The sequence below is a fragment of the Vicugna pacos genome, chromosome 1 (genome assembly GCF_048564905.1).
Source record: "Vicugna pacos chromosome 1, VicPac4, whole genome shotgun sequence".
Lineage (NCBI taxonomy): Eukaryota > Metazoa > Chordata > Mammalia > Artiodactyla > Camelidae > Vicugna > Vicugna pacos.
Window position 1 is genome coordinate 120,913,367 of NC_132987.1, and position 18,692 is coordinate 120,932,058.

Below are 18,692 nucleotides of genomic sequence, written 5' to 3' on the forward strand. Positions count from 1 at the left end.
ACAAGAACATGAAAACGAACATATGCATGCAAATGCACGACTGGGACCTTGTGCTGTGCACCAGAAATTGACACGTTGCAACTGGCGGTACCTCACTTAAATTAATTAAATAAAAGGTTGGCTTTATGGCCTGCGAATTATGCATGTATTATAAAAGTGTTTCTTAAGAAAATAAATGAATAAGATGAAGAGGCTTTAAAAAGTGTTTTTTTGTTTGGTTTTATGGATTTTTCATTTGTTTTTGAAAAACACTTTTAGACAATCACTCTGAGCAGCAGGTTGACCCCTCGGCCCTACAGAGAACTCCCGGGGATGTGCTGAGTCCTTTGGAAAGCTCTGCCTCTAACTTCATTAACATTTTGCCACAACAACCCAACTCTTTGTTTAAAGAAATAAAACATTATAAATATAGTTGAAGCCCCCTCCCTGCCCACCCCCTCCCTCCTCCTGCAGAATTCCGAGACTCTTCGTGCTGTGGGGGAAACACCTTGTGTCTTCTTCGCAGAGGGAGTCCTGCACACTTGAGGGTTAACCAGTGCGCCCTGCGTTAACATGAACGATCCAGAAGACGGCACTGCGCACAAGACGGCGAGGTGCCGAATGACGTGCTCTGTGTGGCACGACCTCTGGGAAGTCCCAGCGTGAAAATGCCGCTTTGTGGCTGGGGGCGATGCACGTGGGCTTAAGTGTGAGGGGAGGACCGGGCTGTTCCCCGGGCTCACTCTCGCCTCCCCTCGGTGACCCCGACTCCCTGGACGGCCAGCCTGATGTCTGGGCTCACTCCTCCACGGGATGACTGGCCTTGGTGTGATCCTGTCCTAACGCTTCCGTGAGGAGTGGGTCCATACACCACGTGAGTGGTAAACAGACAGCATACTATGAGTCAGTGCTAAAAAGAAATGAGCCCTCGAACCACGAAGACACATGGAGGCATTACATGCATGTGTCTAAGTAAAAGAAGCCAATCTGAAAAAGCTGCCCTTTGTGTGATGCCAGCTCTGTGACTCTGGAAAAGGCAAAAGCATGGAGACAGTAAAACGATCAGTGTTACTCGGGGGGCTTGGTGGTGAATGGGCGGGGCTCAGAGGACTTTTAGGGCAGTGGACCTACTCTGTACCATACTGTAATGATGGGTGCATGTCTTTATACATCTGTCCAAACCTACTGTCCAAGTTTAAGTACGTTAGACATTTGTCCACAATATTAAGAATGAACCTCAATGTAAACTAAGGACTTTTTGTCAGTAATAATGTATCAACATGCATCCCAATGCTCACAGCAGCACTATTTTCAATAGGCAAGTCATGGAAACAACCTAAGTGTCCATTGACAGATGACTGGATAAAGATGCCGTGGTATATTTATACAACGGAATACTACTCAGCCATAAAAATGAATGAAATAATGCCATTTGCAGTAACATGGATGGACCTAGAGATCCTCACTCTAAGTGAAGCAAGCCAGAAAGAGAAAGAAAAATACCATACGAAACCACTTATATGTGGAATCTAAAAAATAAGACACATATGAAATTGTTTACAAAACAGAAACAGACCTACAGACATAGAAAACAAGCTTGTTATCGGGGGGAAGGGGGTGAGAAGGGGTAAATTGGGAGTTCAAGATTTGCAGATACTAACTACTATATATAAAATTGATGAACAACGAATTTCTACTATATAGCACAGGGATCTGTAGTCAATAATTTGTAGTAACCTATAATGAAAAAGAATATGAAAACGAACATGTATGTATATGTATGACTGAAACATGATGCTGTGAACAAGAAACTGACACAACATTGTAAACTATACTTCAATTTAAAAAAAAGAAAAAAGGGAGGAGGGTATAGCTCAGTGGTAGAGCACATGCTTAGCATGCACAAGGTCCTGGGTTCAATCCCCAGTACCTCCTCTAAAAATAAATAAACCTAATTACCTCCTCCCCACAAAAAGATAATTAACACAATAATAAAATAAATAGAATATTAAAAAAATAAAAAGAAAAAAAGGATGTATGGATACTGACTTATCACTTACAACGCACGAACCACTCAATGCAAGATGTTAAAAACAGGGACAAGAGAGCTCTGTGCTGTCTGCTCGATTTTCTGTACACGCGAAACTGCTCGGTGTTCCATGCAAAGGAACGCGGAGAGGGCAGCGGAGGGAAACGGGAGGCTGGGGTCTGGGCGGATAATGACTTTGAGGATGTGTGGCCAGTACTGCGGAATCAGCCGGATGGTAACAACCACTGGGAAACGAGCAGATCAAGAATGCAAACATGTATTTACTTCTGGTGCAAAACCTGCACAAACAAGATGCTCTTTTAATTGCCCCCAAGGGGAAAACATGACTGGTTAGTGAACAGGCGTGTGCGCGCGCGTGTGAGCACACACGTGTGTGACGGTAAAACAACCCAGCTCTTCCTCCTCCTGGAGTCCTTGTCTCCCGTGCGTCCCTTCACTGCTCATGCGGAACACTCTCCTCCTGACACTTCTGATCACCAAACGTGGGCGGCTTTTACCCCGTAACAAGCAATTCTCGGGGACACCAGTGGGTGTCCAGCAATTTAACTCAATTCCGACACTCTTTACCTGGCGAGATCATCAGATCCCACAGGTTAAGGCCCATAGGACTGCTCCCCACTTCAGATGCCCGTCCCAAGTCCAGGTTGTCACCTGTGCCTCTGACTGATCAGCCGTAAGTCAGAGGGTCCCACGGCCCCCTCCTCAGGTTCGATTAATTTGCTAGAGTGACTCACAGGACTCAGGAAAACCGTTCACTTTCTGTTCACTAGATTATTATAAAGGAACGTGGGGAAGGACAGAGGTGAACTTGCAGAGGAAAAGACGCGTGTGGCGGGCATGTGGGGAGGGGGAGGGGCAGGGGCTTTGCGCCCTCTCTGGGCGCGCCTGTCTCCCCAGGCCTTCACGTGGTCACCAACCCGGAAGCTCCCCACCCTGCACTTCTGGGGTTTCGTGGCGGCTCCATCCCGTAGGCACGGTCAATCATTAACTCCGTTTCCAGCCCTTGCCCCTCTCGAGAACGAGGGGCAGGACTGCAAGTTCTAAGCTTCTAACCACGGCTTGTTCTTTGTGGCGATCAGCCCCCATCCAGGAGCCACCCAGAGTCACCTCGTTAGAACAAAGGACACGCCTGTCACCCAGGGAGTGACAAGGGTTTCAGGAGTCCTGTGTCAGGAAGGGACCAGACGCTGGGACAAATGATGCTCCTGGTGCTCTTGTCACTTAGAAATTTCCAGGGTTCCAGGAGCTCCGGGCCGGGAAGTAGGGGTGGAGACCAGCATGTATTTTCTATTGTCTCATGGTATGTGAGTGCATTTGTGTGTGTGTGTGTTGTGTGTGTGTGTGTGTGTGTAAGGGAAGTGGGGAGATGAGATTTGTCACTGCACACCCTTAGAGACTTTCTGAATTTTGATCTATTTGAGCACATGGACTCAAAGTATTTAAACAAATACAACTTCAATACTAAGAAGAGAGCGAGAAAGTCTCTCCAGGGAACACTACGTGTTTGTCTGGCTGGAGATTATTGACACACGCGCGTGTGCAGGAAAATCACCTGACATGTTAACCACAACTGCTCAATCTCAAAAGCTCCCTCCTTTACTTAAGAAAATGGTGACAAATATATTATCACCAAAATAAAGGCAAGGCACTCCGTTGACAGTTTAGGGAGTGAGTGAGCCACTGACAAGTGTAAACACTCCCGGGGCGGGAGCTGCAGGTTCCTGCAGGTCCCACGAGCACGGCCGTTCTCTGGCACCACCTGCATTAAGTGCTATCGGCTCCCAGAGCACACAGCGGACTTCAGGCTCTGGTACGGCCATCGGTGGATGTTAGCGCAGCCCTCGGACTCAAGAATCAATTTCCCCTTTGCAGGACTTTACCACCCCTGAAATAATTAATAGAAAATTATAGAAGCAGAAGAGGTGCCCACCTGTGACAACAGATCGCTCTAAGTTCAGCTTGTTTAGAAAACACATAGCGAGGCGTGGGGAGGGTGCGGCTCAGCGGTAGAGCAAGTGCTTAGCATGCATGAGGTCCATGGTTCAATCCCCAGTGCCTCCATTAAATAATAAACAAACGTAGTTACCGTAAAAAAAATCTTTTTAAAGAAAAAAGCACAGCACACTCCCAACTTTATCTTTTAAACAGTTTGCTCACTTTAACTGCCAAGAGATGACATCCTGTGGCAGCTGGGTGCACACGCTGGCCTGGCCCTGGGCTGTCTTCTCCCTCCCCGGACCCCGGCTGTGCGATGTCGGGCGGCAGCTCACCCACTCTGAGCCTGTCTCCTCATCTGAAAACCTGGCTTAGATGCATGGCTCAGCCTCCAGATAGGAATGCAGCGATGGAGCGATCGCCGTGCTGGACGCGGGCCCCGCACCATCACTCCCAGCCTGGCGGCCGCACCTCCAGTGCACACCCGGAGCCCGGAGCCCAGGAGGAGCGGTCCTCTCCCACTCACCACACTGGTTCTCGTCCTCGCCGCCGGGGCAGTGCAGGATGCCGTCGCACCACTGAGAGGGGCTGATGCAGGTCCCTGACGAGCCGCACTCCATCCCGGACGCCGAGCACTTGCTCTCCTCTTGCAGAGAAATGGGAGGGAGGTGCCCGTCAGGCTGAGAAACCAAGAAGACCTCCCAGCGCCCACGTGATGAGAGGAAGTCAGCTCCTCTCCTTTGTTTTGAAAGGAGGGGATGAGCCCTCGCCGACTGCATGGACTGCATATATCAAAGGAACCGGGGCTGGCCATCAGCAACGCCGAGCCCCTCGGGTCCGTTACTGCCGGGCGGAGGGAAGGACTCCTAGCCTTGAATCTGGACAGCATGCCCCCATCCTCTCTGCCACACAGGTGAGTCCTGCAATCCACAAACGCTGCCCCGGGCTGATGGAGGAGACCCGCACTGGGTTACAGGAGGTGGCCCGGGGAGCCACCGCTGAACACTGAGATACAGGGACCAGGTGTGGCCCCAGGTGGGGTAACCATGCTCACGAATGCCAGGTGCCACCTAGTGCCCCAAAGCACAGGGTAAGTGCCACACGCTTCTCCCGTGTGTCCATGCCACACAAAGCATATGGGATCTTGACAAACCACAGATTACAGTGAAGCACACAGACAAGATTGGCTGCTTTTGAGGAAGATTATTCATGCATCACGTAACCAAACAGAAGGCAAGAGGTGGGAAACTTCAAGAGGGACTGTGGGTGGTCCCCCAGCCCAGAGAGCAGAGGTGCGGAAGGGCCAGCCCCCCACGACCTGGCCCTCTCCGGCTCAGGGCAGCTCCTCAGCACTTACTGAACTTCCAGAGCAGGACGGCAGCCAGCACTGCTCCCACTAGGACGGCCCCCAGGCCAAGGGTGACGCACAGCACTTTCTTAGTCTCTGGAGGAAAAGAAGTGAGGACACAATTTAGTGGTTGAATTTCTTAGAAATCAGACTCTCAAATTTCATGTTCCTTGTACTCATGATGGAGTTCCCTTGAATTTGTGCCACTTAAGTAACTTGCAAAATACTGTCAAGGCTCTGACAGGCTACAGGCTTCCCACTCTACATTCTGGAAAAGGCAACACGATGGGGACAGTAAGCCCAGCGGTTGCCAAGGGCTGGGGGGCGGGATGTGCCGGCAGCACAGCAAGGATCTCCTGGGCAGGGAGACTGCTATCCTGGACACATTCTTATACATTCATCAAAACCTAGAGAATATCCAGCAAGAAGAATGTAATCCTAATATAAAGCTATGGACTTTAGTTAATAACAATGTTTCAATATCAGTTCATCAATTGTAACAAATGTGACACATTTAGGCAAGATGCAAAGGGAAATGTGGGGCGGACAGAAGAGGGCTCATGGGAACTCCCTCCTCATTTGTTCTGTAAGCCTAAAACTACTCTAAAGAATGTCTATTCGTTAAAAAAAAAAAATACTTCCAAGAGCAAACATCACACTTATAAAAAGTATGTGTTTCTATAGAAGTCAATGAAGTGTTTTAAAGTTTAAGTGTGGTCACTAAGCTAGCTTTTAAAGGGCAGTTTTTTCATGCAAAGTCATCCACGTAGGCTCATAGTCTTTCCTTATGAAGCAACAGATGAGGGATTTATACACGCCTGTCCCACTCTCTGTCATCACCACATTTTCCCCCAGAAAAGTTGAAATGTGCCTATTAGGCAAGTGGGACCCTCTTGTGCACCTGGATTGGACAGTCACTGGTCTGAGCACCCCCTTTTGAAAATGCTGACCTCAAGAGGACCCTTGGTTTTTCTGACCACCCTTGGTATTCTTTCTTGGGGAGGCAGATGCCCCTATCAGGAAATCCTTAACCCTCCTCAGCCTGGCTTGCCTCCAACCTTCATGGTGGACTGAGGCCAGGAGTCCTCAGCTTTGGCAGCACTGGCGTCTTGGCTGGGTCCCTCTTGGTCAGGGGGCATCTTACACACTGTACGATGTTTAGCAGTGTCAGTGGTACCTACCCAGGAGATGCCAGTATCACTCCCCCAATTTATAACAGCAAATCTGTTTCCAGACAATGCCAAATGTCCCTGGGGGTCAAAATTGCCCCAATTAGGAGTCACTAGACTCAACCTACCCAGCCACTGCCAGAAGGACATAAGTGCAGAGACGAGCGTTTCCTTGATTTGAAAGAAACTGATGGAGGGAAAGAGAGCCACAGAGGAAAGGAGCAGGAGTGATTAAGGAGGAAGGACCCTTAAGGGGTAGAAAATGCAAGGATGGAAGAGAGTAGCAGTGGGGAGAAGGAAGGATGGAAGGGCCACCTGTGAAGCGTCAGGGGGACAGAGGCCAGACTGGAGGCAGAAATACAGGAGTGAAGGCACTCAGGAAGCATGGGAGAGGTCTGGGGGGCCCTGGGGGCTTCAGAGAGCGCAGGTATGACCCACTGCCGCTATGGTGGCGTGGAAATCCACCTGCCATTCATCTTTAACTGCATGAGCTGTGTGTGTCTGAATGCATATCTCACAAAATAAAAACCCTATCAGTGCAAGTGCTCACTGAGCGAGCCCCGGCACTAGCCCTGTGCTGGAACCAGCGCGCTGTGCAGGCCCCCGCTCTGCCGGTCCTGCCTGCGCGGCTCCTGCCGTGGAAGCGAGCCTGCACTAAAAGGGGGGGGCAGCAGGGTCAGAGGGAAAGGAGACAGACGAATGAAACAAGAAAGATGTGGAATTAAGGTGATGGGCGAGGACACGCGACCTCTGATCCCTCAGCCCTCCTCCTCGGCCGCTCAGGTCTGTCCTCAAGATCCTCACAGCCAAGACAAATGTCGTGGCTGCTTCTGTGCGACAGCCGCACCAGCCACTTCATTCACCAAACACGAAATACTCATTGAGCACGTGTTCAGGGATCAGTACCACGAAGGAAGGTTGGCTCGCTTATTCCTGTGCCAGGGGCTTACCATCTGCTCAAGATGAACCGGCAAAAAGTTCAGGGAAACCTGGCTGGAAAGACCCCCCCTGGGTGGTACTGGCCAAGCTGGCACACGAGCAATAACGGGAGATGAAGGTCTCTGCAGCCGGGCATCCCCCAGGCCGGAGGCGAGACCTGGGCCGCAGCTTTGATGCAGCGGGGGAGAGGCGAGAGGATCCTGGGACAGACCCACCCGACAGGCAGAGGAGAGCCGGCAGCAGAGCCAGGGGGAGCAGAGGGCCCCCCGGGGAAGGCAGACCCAAGGCCCGGGTTCCGTTAGAGGAAATACATGCAAAAGGGGACCTACTTGAGGTGCACACTGTCTCCGACGGAGGTTTGGGCTGCATGCGGATGACGGGTGTCGAAGTGTGCGTCTGAACCCTCGGGGTGTACTGGGGCACCGCAGGCGGGTAATACTGAGCCGGATACACCATGTAGGCGCTGGGGGCCGCAGAGGGCCTCAGAGGACAGAAGCTTTCGGGTTGGTACCCATGGTTTTCATAGTAAGGTCCGACTCCTGGTGGTGATCCCTGAACAACGAGAAGGATGAACGATGTAAACACTGATTATCCTAACACCCAGACGGGTGACTGCACAGCCCGTCGCACTCAGACAAGGCCCTGGGACAGAGCCGCAGGTTCCCCGAGGGCATCTTCCATTATGCCGAACACTGACCTCACCTAAAATAAACTAACCAGCACGTTTTCAACTAATTGGCAAGTTTTTGTTTTGTGTTTGTTTACTATTTTTTTAAATTGACACTGAGACTTTGTAACAAACTCAAGAAAAAATGCGTAGAAGTCTGAGAGTGAGTCATGTCCTATGCCCTGAGGATGGGCTGCCAAGTTACGAACTAGCAAGACCAGCACTGTAATGAGAACAGTGACCGCTGACCTTTGAGAGCTTGCCGCTGCGGGGCGTCTGCACTCATGGTCTCCTGGAAACCTGACCAGAACCCCTAGCATGACACCGTGACCCCCTAAGGTGATCAATATGCCCATTTTGCAGCCAGGAATGTGAGTGACAGAGGTTAAGAAATCTACCTGAAGGGTTTACATTCTGTGTGTGTTGGTGGGGCTGCTAGCAGCTCCACTGCTGTGAGCAACCTTACAGCAGTTGCGACTGTGTGGAGAGTGTGCTCAGCAACTCCGCCCCTGGGAGTGGAATTTCTGGGGTGCAGCGTGTCCACCCAGAAGTGTGGAGGGAGCCAGCCAGCCGCACAGCCCCGTTCTCGACTGGCTTCTGTCTTCTTAGAAAGCCCTCTCCTCCCACTCTGCCTGCTTGAAACTTGCCCTCTCCAGACCTACCCCTCAAGACCCCGCCCCCAGAGGCCCCCCTGGACCCCAGCAGCCTGTGACCTCGCCCTCCCCAGGCCCCCTGGATTGCCCACTGGCTGGGCCACTCTGGGAGGCCACGGTTGCCCCCTGGTCTGAGTGTCCCTGTGCAAGACAACTTCTCACCCATTAATTTTGCCCCTTGTCTCTTGTTGACTAAAAGCAATGAAGTGCTTAGAATTTTAAAGGGGCCTCCAGGGAGTGTGGCTGTAAACCACTGAGCCAAACAGGCGCTTAATAACTCACCAACGGGCTCCTTCAAAAGTCCAGAGATTACACTCTAAACCAGAGCAGCAACAGAAAAGGAAAATGAAATGTAATCTCTAATCTAAATGATGGTGCCAGAGGCAAAGAACACCACCAACAGCCACCACCGCACAGGCGCTGGCCTCTAAGAACACACTGTCCTTCCCAGGAAGGTCACAGCAAGCCCCGCGCTTTGTCCCTGTGAACGCCTGTGCCCTGGACTTGACATTTGAAAAGGATCCGGTGAAAAGAAATCCCACCAGGTGCAGGGGTGAGGAAATCAAAGATTTGTTTTCCAGATAGAAGATACGGAAAACTTCTGTTGTTAACCACAGATTTCTGTTATTAATGCTTTATTTAATGCGCTCACTCGCAGGTACAAGGTGAGTCAGTGATGTGTGTATGATGGAGAATAAAGGCACTGCACTTGTCGCCAAAGTGTGTGTTGCGGGAGGGTCTCAGGGAGGGCTGAGGGGCGGTCAGCGCAGTGTCCGACTCAACCGTGGCCTGTGCCAGCCCACCTGGAAGCAAGGCCACACTGTGGTCCGCTGGCCGGGGGATCCCGCACACTTTCCTCCAGGGGACTCACTCCCTCTGCCTCTCTCTGTCCCCTGCCCCACCCCTGTCCCCTGCTCCACCCTCACTCAGAGTGGAAGAGAAGAGGCCCCGGGGGATCACATCACCCACCCCCCCAGCAGCTCCGAGACCCCCATCTGTCCAACTGCCACCTGGCCTCCCCTCCCACCCCTTCCTGCTCAGCCCCAACCCCGAGAATGCCTTCAGAGCAGCCTTGGAGCACAGGCATTCCCTGCAAGCAGCTCTTAAAATGCTGACCCCCACACACCGCTGGAAGCAACAGAAGGAACAGGGAGCAGAGGAAAGGCCAGGAAGCTAATAATTAAGCACTTACTGAGTTTAGCGCCATGCTGACTTTATCAGCAGCATCAGGGAAAGGCAGGTATTTGGAACGTTCAAGGTGACCTAGAAGATGGAAGGGCAAGACTGTTACTTCCACGCCGGTGAGTGTGCGGAAGAGGAATCAGGAAAGGACTGGACGTTCTGGGCGAACGTCTCTCCAGAACCACGACAGCTTTGTGCGGTCACCTTAAACTTCACCTCACCACCTCTTCCTGCCGCAACTGCCCCGCCTGAAAAAGACGGGGATCCAGTTGCTTGGTCCTTAAGTCAAGAGCCTGCTGCACTGAGCAGGCCTCACCGGGAAGCCCAGACTTCCCCAACGTCACCTCCACCCAAAGGAGCATCCGGGGAAGACATACACGCACAAGGACTGAGAGGACATTGAGTCCGGCAGCAGGGAGGGGAGGGCAAAGCCCCAGGGTCAACTCCCGGCAGTGCCACGTCCGGGGAGTCATTGGGCAGGTGACCTCTTGGAAGCTTGGACAGAGGTGCATGTAACATCACACTGGCTCGCCTGGGTGGGGATTTAGCGCGAGGGTGCAGGCAGACGCCTCGCACACCGGGGCTGTGGCTCGTCCCCGCGGAGCATCCTCGGGCCCAGGGAGCAGCCGCCGCCCCACCGTGGCGCGGGCGGTGTAGGGCTTAGTCCCAGGTGGAAGGCACGCCTGACTTTTCAGAGAAGCCGTATGGAATCCCCTCGATGTTCATAAACACGTTATGTTAAAAAAAAGTTTCCTTAAAACACATTCACACCCACTGGCTCCTCCACTTCCTACCCCAAACCCAGAAAAGAAAGAAATTCAGAACTAAGCGTTTTGGTGGTTTCTAAGGTTATCGGTAGTGACAAGAAAGCTCCAGTCACCTCGTTTGCCGACTTCTGTGAACAGCTAACATCAGTAGCTAGGAAGACCTCGGCATGAGGGGCCTCATAGCAAAGCCCGTCCAACGTCACTCTCCTGTCACGAGCGAGGGACGGCATTTGTCCTCTGCTCCCGGCTGCCTTTGCCATCACGTGCCCCCAGGGCCGCGTCCCCAGAGAGAAGAAAGCTCTGGGCTTCGAGGCTTCGAGGCCTCAAGGCCGGCCAGATCAGGCGTGAAGGTTCTCCCCACAAGGTGCCCGGCACACAGCAGGTGCTCAAACAGCAGGGGGCAGCGCGGCAGCCTCGACCTTGGGGACCAGACCCCGGGTCCAGACCCTGCTCAGGCACTGGCTGGCTGAGACCTGGGCAGGTCAGATGGGGCTTCTGAGCCTTGGCGTCCTCCTGTGCAAAGGGGGCTGACACTGGCAGCCGCTCTAGGGTTGTCAGGGAAGCAAAACGAGCTGACAGTGAAGTTCTGAGTGCCTGGGACACAGGCAGGGCTCCGTATGTTTTCGCTAAATAAAAGTGATCGCAAAGCTGATACATGTTGAAGAGCCCACAGAGGCAGGGTGGGCCTCATTTGGAGCATTTGCAGATTCTAAGATTTGCATCTGGAAAATGATCTTGAGATGCCGACACAAAATCCGCCAGCTCTGAAAACCCAGTGGAGCCCAAACGCAGCAGAGCCGGTGCCAGCCGGCTCTGCCCCTCTGCCTCCCGAGCAAAGTTATTATTTGACTCATTACACTTTAAAAAAAAACAAACCAACATCAACTTGCTATAAATAAAAATATTGAGTATGGCTGTTTAATCTTGGGAGACCTTGTTGAACAAGTCACAAGAAAAATGCACCGGCTCATTTATTAACTCTTCAAATAAAGATAAAAGGACCAGTTCGTACTGATAGCTTTGTGATTTTTTTTTAAGACTAGAAAAAAGAGTCAACACCCTGCTGGGTATGAGGAAAGAAACCTGATCTGTGTATAGGAGGAAGAGATCACAATTTAGAACATACATGACGTTTCAGCCTGTAAGTGGACGTGATTATGGCATATTAATAACCTTTCCCACGTCTGCTCTGTAAAGAGAGAGGGTCCCGAGACTTGACAGCAGCGCAGTCCTCTAGTCTGAGCAGAAAAGTTCCACCTTCCTCAGATCAGCTTCAAGGGAGACCTGCCCTGGTTGGCATTCTCACCCTCTGCTTTCTCTGCCCTCAGGCGGTAGCTCCCCGTGCCCCTGAGCTATCTCACCAGTTATAGGTTTGGTTGAAGTTTCAGGAAATGAAAATTCGATACCACTGGCTGCTTTCCCAGTTTAAGAGCCCTCTGAAGGGAGGAATGAATCAGTGCTTGAAATCCATGCTTTCTGTTCATTCAAGATCCCTAACAGCTAGAGACCAGGAAGCCAGGGGAGGAAGGGGCACCAGGGGGCCGTGGCCATGAATGGCCCAGTATAAGCCCAGGAGCCAGCAGTGATCGCAGCACAATCCTATCTCATCCAGCGACCCCACAGCCCATAGAGCCTTAGAACCAGAGCACCGGCCGCGCCCAGACCCGCCACCACGGACTTTGGGAGAGAAGGTGCGAGTCGTGCTGCCTTTGATTCCCTGTGGCCAAAGAGGAAAGAAGGGAGAAGCGTCTCCCTTGGGAACTGGATCCAACGGGAGATGCCCCGCTGTCCAAGGAGACCAGGAGAGCACGTTCTGTGCTGCTCATCTTCAAAACCAGCCATTCCAGGCCCACACAAGGCAGCACGTCTCTTTAACTGGTCCCTGAAAGGGGCAAGACAGCCTGGATGGTGAGAGACAACACTGCTTCTCGAATGTTCTGTCCCATCTGTTAAAGGACACAGGTGACTGCCCTTGATTCGTGAAAGCCAGTCTTAATGGCGCACCTCTCCTTGAAGTGACAGAGAGAACACGAGCCGAAGCTCCGCCCCCTCTCTGTTCCGGGGAAGGCCCTGCTCCAACGCCGTCCACCTGAGTCACACAACGGAACACGGCTGTCTTGTCCACTCTGGCTTTCCTTCGGGGGAGCTGACTCATGCCTCGAGTCACCTGCCGGCCATCCCTCCTTCCTGCACCCCTTGATGTAATGAAACTATTTCCAAATCCGAGGAGTCTCTTCGTGCGCTATCACTCCTCTGATCTCAGAACACACTGGAGGCTTATTTTGAAAACTACTAAACCAACACAAATGAGGTCAATCTCATAGACACTGACTCACATAGAGGGGTAGGAATTTCCCCTATAATGAAGGCTCCACTGACTCCTCCACACACCGCCATTCATGCACATGCTCCTGAATTGAGCCCTCCAGGTGCCTTGAGATGTTGGCAGTATGATGAGGTGTGATGGGCTGTGAGTCCCCCCACGCTGCTTCCTTGACCTCAGATTCGGTACCCCTTCTTCAAACTCCACAGCAAGCAGGAGCAACAGACACTCCCTACCCAATGAGCAGACGGATGATCAGTGGATCACTGACACCTCAACCACTGCATAAAATCACATTATACGTAAAGATGCTCTCGACTGTTGGGGATAAAATGCGCTGCTAGAGGAAAGCTAACAGACAGTGGTGGGTTTAAGGAAGAGTTCAATATAAACAAGGCTAAGGCGATCAGAGAAATGGCACGCACAGCGACCGGCACAGGGCAGCGGGGCGGGCACGCCAGCTCCGGAGAGGCCCTGCCTGCCTCATCCAGGTCTCTTTTTCTATGAATGCCTCATTGTCCAAATGAGATTGCAAACTTTTTAGGGCAGGAATTGGGTCTGGTCCTTTGTTTTTTTTAAAAAAAATCTAGCTTTGTACCATACAAAGAAAGTCTTCCCTTTTTTTTTAGGTATCCCAAAGGCCAAATGAGTAAGATGAAATTTAAGAGAGAGAGAGCTGGAAAGCCTGCACCTGAAAAAAAAAAAAAAAAAACAGCCTCCAAATTGAGGATGCGGGTGACCTCACAGGTCCAGGTACACAAAACTGACTGCATGCCGCTGTGACAGGTGGGCCAGAGAGGGGCCCGGTCCCTCCAGGAGGGACAATGTGCAAAGGACACTGTCTAAGGTTGGAAGAAACTGCCCAGGTCAGTCAGTGAAATGGACATAACAGATAAGTGTGTGAGTGTCCCAGCACCGACCCCAACACACGGCAGCCCTCAGTAATGAGATACTGATGGCAGCTAAGGGACTGTCATGTGGAAAGCAGACTCTGAATCCAGCATCAAAATGGTCAGCGATATCAGAAAGGCAGGTTTAGCTCAATCCAGGGAAACCAAGTTTCCAACAATGAGAACGTTTTAATATCGACTGGGTTGCTTTGGAAGAAACAGAGTTCCTCAAACCAAGGAAAGTTTGCTCCAGGCCTGGAAGATCGTTTCTCAAGCACATTCTAGAACCAAACTGGGCTCGAGCTGCGAGGCCAGACATGATGTTCCTTTATTCCCTGTGATTTAGAACTTGAAGAATGAACTCCACACGTCCGGAGTTCAGATCCAGTCTCAAATGAGGCCAGGTGTGCGCGCTGCCGGGAAGGCCCTCGGGAAGCAAGGGCCTTAAAGGGACTCTAACGCCGGGCCACGCGTCAGCAAGCGATCATTAACACCGGGCCTTAGTTTCATCTGCCAATTCGGAGTCACTAGAAAATATTTTCCTAACAAACGTCTACTGGCTCGCCACGGCCCCTCTTCCCAGTCCTCCTTGACTGAGCTCCCCGTCCAGCCAGACCCTGCCTCAGCTTCCAGCCTTCACTTGGTGCCTTCAAACATTCCGTGCTTTCTTATCGCATTTCTGCATCCTCACCCCCTCCTGCACCCCCAACTCCCCGCACCAATGCCTGATGGCTTAACTCCGTACACACAACCGAAATGACTGGAGTTTCCACCTATACAGCAAGTCCTTCCCTCCTTCTTCACCTCTAACAAGAGAAAAAGCATGCTTAAGTCACCTTCCTTCTTCAAATTCCACAGTGTTTACAGTCCAAGGAACTGCCCACACCTCCATCAGAAAATCAGGGTTTGCCATTCTCCCTCGGTGCCTCTTAGGCTGCCCACGACATTTCCACGCTCCCAATCCTCTTCGCCTGACCTCTGTCCAGTGGCCGGGGCAAACCAAGTCTCAGATCATCTACCCTTCCTTCCTGACCTCAAGCTCTGCCTCTAGGGTGTCCCCCAGAACTGCCTGCATGATCAGCTGAGCCATTGGCTACTCCCCAAGAATCCACGTGGATCTGGAACCAGGATGGTCAAGGGCACGGGGGGCACCAGGAGTCCCCTCCCCCACACCCAGGCCTGCAGCCCTGGGGACTTGCGAGCCAGTGCTCCCCAACACCCAGCTAGCAAGGGACTCACTAAGGCCGGCCGGCCCGACTCAGACCTCAGCACTCAGGCATGTGACACCTGTGCGTGCGCCCCATCCCCAGAGGCCACTCGACTCATCCTGGGGCAGACCCAAGGGCAGGGCCCCTGGAAAGTAAAGGAGGGGACAGGAAGAGCAGCTGTGGGAAGCAGGACCACCCCAGGAGACCCAGAGCCGTGAAAACAGCAGAGGCGGAAGAGCACCTGTGCCCCTCCTCCACCCTCCGCACCAGCAGGGCCGGCGTCCACACCCTAAGTAAGCAAAGCTGACCAGGCTCTAAGTTGACCCAGTCGCCTTTCCTCTCTACGTCCAAGCCCAAGGCTCAGACTTGACCCCTGGTTCCCAAACCTGGAATTCTCTGGAAGGCTCAGAAAATGAGATTTCCTATTCCATCAGAGGCTGATGCAGGGCCATGACCCCAAATGCTAGCAAAGCCCCCGGGACTCCCGCCACAGGTTTAGGTGGAAAAGGCTGAGAGCCACCGCTCTCACTTTTATACTTCCTGGTTGACCCCCACCCCCGGCTGGGCCCAGAGCAGTGGTCAGCCACTTACAGAATGATGACTATCACTACCCACTTAGCGTTCTTCGTGTCTCTGGGCTTTCTTGCCTAAAGGACATTTTCATCTGCAGCCCCACCACCTGGGAGGTCAGCCCTCTGCGCCGCCCCAGTGAAGCATCCCCTGCTCTCCTGCCCAGGTCTCACCGGAAGGGGGCAGATCGGAGCCCAAGGGGGCCCCTGCTCTTGGATGATGGGAAACCAGCCCTGTCTGGGGACAAGCCCCGACCACATGAGGAGTCCAGGCCTCACTCAGCTTCCCTGGAACCAGATGACCAGCCTTCATCCCCAGTTCTCCCTACAGGTCTCAGGACATAGGGCAAGTTATTTCAGCTCTCTGCCTCAATTTCCACACAACTGAGTTAAATCCATTCTACAGAGCTTGGAATGATGCCTGCCTGGAAGAAAGTGCCAATCCACTGGTATCGTGATGGTACCAGTGTGGCCAAAGTGTCTCCTACAAGTAAGGTGACTGAGCCAGGGTGGAGCAGCCCAGGGCACCAAGGGGCCAAGCTCCAAGCACTCCGCTAGGCCCTAGAAGTGGCCCCAGACAACGACACATCCCTGTTAGAGGGCTGACCTTGCAGTGTCAGTAGCAGATGCAGCTGGAGACCGAACAGAACCAAGGGCCCTGCTGCTCACCAGCTGATACTTTTAAAACCAGAGAGGGAGGTGTTGATGGTCAATCTCCAGGCAGAGGCCCCCACCTCAGCCCCCTGACTCCTGTGTCCAGCGCTTCCTGGTGGTGCCGGGGCCTTTCATTCTGACCTCACTGGTCCAGTAAAGGTCGGTGGGGTTGGGGGACGCAGGCAGGCGCCACATGATAAAGCTGAGGAAGCTAAGAGCGCCCCTCCAGTGACTCCCTGGGGGCTCCCCCCTACCTGGCCCACCAGGCCCCCCTCTCCAGCAGCAACGCAGGTTCCCCCAGGCTCCTTGTCCTTGGTAAGCGCTGCCCACGCGTCCAGTCGCCACCCCTTCTCTGGGAGACGTTGGCGCCAGCCTCACTTCCTGGAGAGCCTTCCGCGACCTCCCAGGCTAAGTCAACAACCCTCCTCTCACTTCAGGTTTGCTAAACACCTTGGAACTCTCCTTAGCAGCCTTTGTAATTTTCCATTATTCGGGCGGCTCACTACAGGAGTGCAGGGATCAGCGCTTCACCTGCGTGCCCCCTTCCTTCCTGAGCCCCGGGGCTACCGCGCCTGTTTGAATGGAGGTTGGGGGTTCGAAGCCTGGAGGCCGAGCCCTGGGTGACCCCTGCCCACCAGGCGGACCTCGGGTGGCTATCCTTTCCGTCTCAAGCGATCCACTAGGATTCCACCTGACCAGGCTCGCCGGCGCGGCCTGTGCCTCAGAGGCAGTAATCTTGATTCAGAATCACCGTTCTGTGCCCTCCAGCGAGGCGGGCCCTTGGCCGCATGGGCTCAAGGCTCCATGCACGAAAATGCCGGGGCTCCAGCCAATGTCTTTCGCCACCAGCAACCAGGCCCCCTGGGGAGTGGAAGCACGAAATTTGGGGCCATAAGGCAATTCTTCAGCAAGGCCCGTGCAGCCGCGGGCAGGGCGCCCACTGACAGGCTGGTGCGCTAGTATGCCAGTCCACCGTCCCGCGTCCTGCCGGACGGCTTGCGGTGGACCGCAGAGCCCGGGTGCCCGGCCTCGTCCCTGGCAGGAAGTGCGCGCCTTGGGATCAAGACCACTCCTCCAGGCCGGGGCGGGGGCGGGGGGAGGCACCCGCCGGTGCCCGCTGCCCAGGTGGCCCAGCTCTGATCATCGCCTCCGGGTCGCGGCAACGGGGCCCAGGCCGTGGGCAGTCCCTCCCCGGGGCCGCTGAGCGGTTCGCACCTCGCCCCGAGTCCCTCGGGCCTGTCCCTGCCGTCCCCGCCGCGCCGCCCGTATCGCTCCCGGCATCTCAGCGAGTTTCCAGTTTCTCCCCACTTCGGGAGGGAACCAAGAAGCAGAAGGAGTTCAGGTAGCACTCCGGGACTGCAGAGATTTTCCCGAAACAAAGAAGCGAATCGACAATTCCCCCCTCTCACTCGTCCCCAGGGGAAAAGGCGCATCCCCGGTCCCGCAGAAGCAGGTGGAGCTGAGTCGGGTCCCGCCGAGGGGACCCACCCTGAGGGACCCGGAGGCACTCTCTTCTCCGACCAGTTGGCTAAGGACCCGCAGGGCAGCCTGCCCGAGGCAAGCGATGCCAACGAGTCAGCCAGAGGCCACTGACCGGCGCGCCAAGGGGTTCCCAGGCGCGCGGAACCCTCCAGGCCCCACGGAGGTCATCTTGCCCGGCTCGGCCCCGCGCGCCGGCTGGTGGGAGGACGCGCCTGCAGGGCTGGAGCTGCTCACACCTGGCTTCACCTGCTGCTACTCCCACCCAGCGCGGGGCGGCGGCTAGGTCGCTCCCGGGCGCCCAGGTTCTCCCCTGCTCCCGGGACCCCCTGCCCCCAGCCCTGCGCAGGGAACCCACGGCGCGAGCCGCTTACCTGCGGAGCTCCGGGGCGCGGCGCTCCCTGCCCCTCACCCTTCCTCCACCTCCTCCTCCTCCGCCTCCCCGCCGGGTTCGCGTCTTCCTCTGCCCAGCGCCGAGTCCCCGATCCTCCCCGGCTCTCGCTTTAATCCCGGGAGGCGGTGTCCGAGTACCCAGGGAGACACCCCCAAGCGCCGGTCCCGGGTCACCTCGGGCGGGGGGAGGGGACGGACGGGAACGGCTGTCCCGGGCGGGGCGGATCGGGGCGAGGGAGGGGGCTGCGGGAGGAGGAGTTTCCCCCAGGGAAAGCCCGGCCGGGACCTTGGCCGGACCCAGAGGGAGTTCCGAGGCCGCTTCCGTCCCCGGCGGGCAGTTTTGGGTTGGGGAGAGGGCATTTCCCGCCGTACTCCTCCCTGGCCGAGCAGGTCGCGGCGCTTCGCGGCCCGAGGAGTCGAGTTTGGATTCAGGAGGGGGATCCTGGGGGCGCTGATCAAGTCTTGTATGGGCCGGCGGGGTCTTGGC

General features: G+C 54.3%; 1 protein-coding gene across 1 annotated transcript in view; it reads right to left on the reverse strand.

Moving 5' to 3' along the window:
- The window catches only part of TMPRSS2 (transmembrane serine protease 2), a 32,574-nt gene extending 14,294 nt beyond the window's left edge, over positions 1-18,280 (reverse strand). The window contains 5 exon segments of the mRNA XM_031684340.2: positions 4,491-4,610; positions 5,322-5,408; positions 7,750-7,972; positions 9,933-10,003; positions 18,187-18,280. Of these exon segments, the coding sequence (XP_031540200.2) occupies positions 4,491-4,610; positions 5,322-5,408; positions 7,750-7,972; positions 9,933-9,947 (445 nt within the window). The 5' untranslated portion in view covers positions 9,948-10,003; positions 18,187-18,280.
- Positions 18,281-18,692: the final 412 nt, after the last annotated feature.